Source organism: Myotis brandtii, unplaced genomic scaffold (genome assembly GCF_000412655.1).
Source record: "Myotis brandtii unplaced genomic scaffold, ASM41265v1 scaffold1335, whole genome shotgun sequence".
Taxonomy (NCBI): Eukaryota; Metazoa; Chordata; class Mammalia; order Chiroptera; family Vespertilionidae; genus Myotis; species Myotis brandtii.
The window spans coordinates 92,313-97,817 of NW_005354738.1; the positions used below are offsets into that span (position 1 = coordinate 92,313).

The following is a 5,505-nucleotide window of genomic DNA, read 5'->3' on the forward strand; positions in this document are numbered from 1 at the left end:
CCTGGCTGGCGGGCGGGTAGAAGGGAGTTTCGCAGCCGCCGGAGGAACAGCTCGGATTTCCCGGCAGGTAGAGGACGACGGCGGGACCTCCCGCGCCCTCTCCGGGCTGGAGGCGCGGCTCAGACCTGTTCCCGGTGCAGAGGCGGCTCCGCCCCTGGCTTTTTTCTGGGATGCGGGCGCTGGAGCTGCGGCTCGAATCTGCCCAACGGGGAAAGGGTGCCTCGGAGGGGAGAGGGACAGACTAGCTGGCTTACACTCCAACAGAGACAGTCTGATCAGGATCGCCCCTCCCAGGCACGCGGGGCCGCTCTGCCCTTCCTGCTCCAGCCAGACACGCCATCGGGATGGCCCCACTCCTTGGGCCGAGGTGAGGACCACGGCTGAGCTGGGAAGGCGGGGTGGCAAACCCCTGGGCCGGGGTAAGACCCCGGAGGGGGGCTTGGGCTGAACTAAAGTCAAAGAGGCGCAGAGGGTCAGGAGAGGCAGCCGACAAGACCGAAGCAATAGCATGCCTCTGAAGGTCTTTCCTTGGGACTCTCCCAGGCCCCCGTACCTGCCACTTTGCTGTCTCTCTTCCCCCTCGAAGCGTTCCCTGCGCTCCACAGGAGGGCTCACCTAGGCGCCGCCTCTGCGCGCCCAGATCTGGCGCAGTGCAAGGCCTGTGTACCCAATCTTCGCCTCCCTCCTGGACCTGGAGCCCGCGCACCGGTCCCCAGACTCCACTGGCCCCGGTCCCACCCAGCCCCGACCATACCCCACTCCCGGTCATCCTCACCCAGGGCTGCGGAGCTGGCCTTGTTCCTGGGCTTCCAGCCTTGCGTCGCCCTCTCTCAACTCAGCCAATTCCAGCCATCGTCAGCCCTCTCCCATTTCTCCCACTTCTTCTCTCCTCTGCTTGAATTTGACTCCAGTAGCCCCCGAAACAGCATTTGTACCAAAGCTGCTACACCAAATTTAGATTTCCACACGCCCCTGCGTTTTGTTTTTTAATTGCATTAACTAAGTATACACTTTGCAGTCAGCGGGGCTATTTGCAGTGATAAGATGTTTCCACCACTTTCCTCTCCATTTGGCTGCAGTCAAGCTCTTCTCCGAGCATTTTCGGGGAGTTGGGGCCAGTAAAATGACATACTGGGGTCCCCTTAATTGGAAAAGCAAGCAGGTGCATCGGGGCTCTACTGCAAGTTTTCTGGGGGGTGAGAGCCAATTGTGTGTCTTTGAAGACACATCACCTACTTACTGTCTGCTCAGACTTGCAAAGAGTGATCCTGTTCCAGCAACAATGCACCAGGGCAACATTGACAGAGCATATCCAGGAGTATATCAGTCCTGGAAGACGCACTGAATTATGGGGCTGTATTATGTCCCAAACACACCCAGACAAGGTGTGAGATTGTGAGTCTAAATTCATCAGATTCATCATAACCGGGTCCCCAAAATAAGACAGTGTGGCATGTCTGTGGACCCACACCCACTACCACTGTGTGACTCTCTACAAACACAGCTCTGGTGTGTGAGAGTTATTGATAGCTGACATTTATTCAGTGCTTGCGACATCCCCACGAAGCTTGCTCCTCACAGATGCTTAGAGCAGTGCCTAGCATGTAGCAGACAATCTGGGAATATTTGCTGAGCCACTGAGTGACAGATCTCATTTAACTCTATTCATTAGGTAGTATATTACCAGGCCCACACAACAGAGGGAGAGACTGAGGCCCAAAGCAATTAAACCAGTTGCCCGGGGTAGCTCAGCAAAGAAGTGTGCCGTTGACTTTTGACCCAAGAAATTTGACCCAGGGGCCTGTGTTGTAACCACGGCAAAATAGGCCTTCAGGCTCCATCCACTGACATTAGATAATGCGTTTATTTTTTTCTGTCACCCCCACATTGAAATGTAACTTCATGACAGAAATGGCCCTGACCCTTGCAGAGTCCCACAGAGTCTAGAACAGAGGGAAACATAAAAAAACAATAATAATAATTAACTAATTAAGAACTTTCATGCAAGACCTTGTCTTAAACCAAGAAAAAAGAACACAGGCCCTGGCCTGGTGGCTCAGTTGGTTCAAACAGGTTATAGGTTCGACTCTCTGTCAGGGCACATACCTGGGTTGTGGGTTTGATCCCTGGTTGGGGAGCTTATGGGAGGCAACCAATACATGTATCTCACATCGATGTTTCTCTCTCCTTTCCTCTCTCTCTAAAATAAATAAAAACATATCCTCCAGTGAGGATTTTAAAAAAGAACCCAAGGCAGGGACAGACTAGAACTTCTGCTGTTATGACCTCTGCAGAGGGGTTGGCATATTTCTACATGCTAAGTCAGAACTGGAAAGAGCTGCCCCAGCCGGCTTGCTAAGGCCCAGGAAGCTGAGGCTCAGAGAAGTTAAGAGCTTTGTCCAAGGTCACAAGGGCAGTACATGGGAAAGCCAGGGCTGAATACAGACTGCCAGACTTCTCATCTCTAGTCTCCTGCCCTCCCACCTCACTGCATTTCCACCCTGGCACTTCCCAGCAGGCATCAGGGCTGAGAGCCAAGGGCAAGAACCTGGTAGAAGAATAGGTCTAGACACCTTCCCACAAGAGTTGGGGGTTTTAAGGCATTTACAAATTTATTTATTTATTTTTAAACCTGTAATGAAATCCAGTCACTGTGAAATATTGCCTGTCGCCTGGACATTTGAGTCGGGTCCTCGGAGGAGCCTGGCTGTAGCTGCTGCTCCCGCTTTAATTAACAGAGACTGCCCCCTGTTTGTGACAAAGGGAGTGCAGGATTGTGCTTCAGAGAGAAGCCCTTTGTGGCTTATTTGCCAGATTCCAAACTTTCAACCTTCTATCCCTTGAGCTTTGCCCGAATCAAATTGCCTCTGGCCCTGCCTATTGTGGCTGCCATTGCCCCCTGGAAATTGCCGGAGCCTGTTTCCCAAACATTTGAAAATTATTTCGAAGTAGGAGGAATCATCTTGGTTCATTTTACTCCTCAAAGGAAAAAAGCCGATGCCCTCTGGGTCTTTCCGGTCAGTAAATAGTCACTGCCTCCTCATAGATGCATGATTATTGGAAACATGGTTCTGTTTGGAACATCTTCCAGGGCTCCTGGTGTTGGGGGCGGGGGGGAGGGGGCGGTAGAGAGAGAAGGGGAGTAAACTTCCTAATTGAAACAATTGGGAAGTTCATGGAAGATGAAAAATCATCATCAAAGGCCACCCCCCATCCCTATCCAAATGAATTCATGCAGATGTGTTGCAATTAAAATGCAACTCTTAATGAAAGTACTTTCTAAGAAAGAGATGATGACATTATTATTTACAACACAGGCACTCTTAATATCCAAAGAAGAATCTTTCATTTGCTCTAGCCTTAATTATGTCAGACTACAGAGCATGTTACAAAGAGACCGAAATTGTACTCCCCAACAATTAGAGGAGAGAGCCACGTGACAAAGGATATGTGCTAACCAGGACCTGCAACCAATGTCTACAAGCAAATTAGATCATTTGTGCTATGGCCCTCAAAATCTCATCAGATGGCTTTTAGGGTTTCAAAGAGGTTTCTAAGCAACTGTTAGCCTTGAGGGGGAAAAAAGATAAAACAGAAGCTGTTGATTCAAAACTTCAAGTGCTCCCTGGGTGAAATCTGAAACTGGCCCCATAACACAGAGGGCAAGGAGAGAGAAGAAAGCCAGGCTGCGCCACAATGGTGGGTGGCAGGTTTAACATGCAGGAGAACTTACCTACAAGGCTTGTCTTGGGCATGACAAGGCCAAGGCGAGGAGATTGCCACACCCTCCCACTAGTTCAAATAGAGGACTCAATGGGGTTCCGTCACGTGCACCATCCGGATGGTCTCAACAACTTACTCTTGCAAGGCTACAGCCTTGAAACTGCAGGAACAATGGACAGAATGTACATTTCCAAGACAGGGGAGGGGTGAGCAGCCTCCGATAGCCTGGGTCTAGCCCGAGGGTCAACCTCTGGTCACGGCCTCTCAATGACCTCCTCTAACAGAAGCCTGAATGTACCTAGCACCTTGCCAGGTTCAAGCAACACCCACTATGATATATGTTATTCTTTTGTCCTAAAGAGAGAAGAGAAGCCGTATAGAAGAAGTGAAGCGAGTCTAAAGTATAGTTCCCCCAGACTGGGGGTGGTACGTGATTTGTTTTTCGGTGGTACCCCAACAAAGATTTTTTAAAATCGTTTTATATTTATTTCAATGTATATCAGAAAAAAAAAATAATGATGCATCCAGCACATGGCTTCATGGACATAAGTGTTTAAGGTGTAGTGAATCCTTTAAGTCCATTAATTTAAAGTCAATTTAAGAAAAATAATAAAGACATCATAGTATTTATTGATGAAATACAAATGAAGAAAAGAATATGAAGTGTCTGGTACTGAAAACTGAATTTATGAAATGTGAGCTTTGGTATCAGAACAGGGGATCTCAGCTTCAGCACGAGTGACATTGTAAGTGGATAATTCTTTGTTGTGGGGCTATTCTGTGCATTAGCAGCATCCTTGGCCTCTACCTACTAGATGCCAGTAGCACTGCCCAGTTATGACAACTAAAAATTGTTAACAAGCAGACATTGCCAATGTCCATAGGGTGGGGTGTGGTTAGGGAGGATAATCAATTGAGAACCACTGAGTCATGCCTATTTACATCCTAGCTCTTTGTCATGTGACTTGAATAATGCACTTAACTTCTCTAAGCCTCAGTTTTTCCATCTATAAAATGGGGATAAGAATGGCACCTCTCCCCAGAAAGGTTACAGACACTCCATACATTGTATAGAGTACTTAGTACATTGAAGGGAACCTTGGCAGTGCTTAATTAAGGGTCACTGAAGGGCCTACATGGTGTCAGGCACTGAGCTGAGTGCTGGGGTGACAGATGACAAAGACCCTTGTTCTTCATGATCTCAAAATCTCCAGGGCGAGATAGAACATAAAGGTAGGGCAGGCTTCCTGGGCAAGCAATCTGTGCAGTCAGGCTCAAAAGGGTCCCCTGCTTGATTTAATGCTCTGCAGTTTTCTTCTTGAAATTATAAATTATTTTTAATAAGGGTCCCCACCAGTTATATAGCTGATCCTCTATATAGGCAATACAACTCCAGCAGAAAGAGAGGTGAAGCTATGGGAATTAAAGGAGGATGTTTAGCTCTGCCTCTACAGGAAAGGAGGGCTTCTCAGAGGTGGTGACGCCTGAGCAGCCCAACTTAAATGTATGTAAGCATTCTCAGAAACATAGCAGGAAGAATTCAGATAGACTCTTTTTAAAAGTAGTTCTCAAGTGCTAGTCCACACAACAATATGTGTTGAAGTTTTCACTGTGGCCCATAGGAAATTGAGAAAAAGTAAGGCTAATAAAATAAGTTCTTGATAAATACCTCTATTAATTGTTATATAGTCTATTTGTATTAAAATTTGCTTTCTAAAAAAAATGTTGCGCCGAAACCGGTTTGGCTCAGTGGATAGAGCATCGGCCTGCGGACTGAAAGGT

The 5,505-nt window shown here is 47.8% G+C and overlaps 1 protein-coding gene across 1 annotated transcript in view; it reads right to left on the minus strand.

Annotated features, from left to right (window-relative positions):
• The window catches only part of LOC102263164 (protein shisa-9), a 28,068-nt gene that overhangs the window by 12,967 nt on the left and 9,596 nt on the right, over positions 1-5,505 (minus strand). The window contains exon 2 of the mRNA XM_014534864.1: positions 90-241. Coding sequence (XP_014390350.1) covers positions 90-241 — 152 coding nt within the window. The remainder of the gene's footprint in view (positions 1-89; positions 242-5,505) is intronic.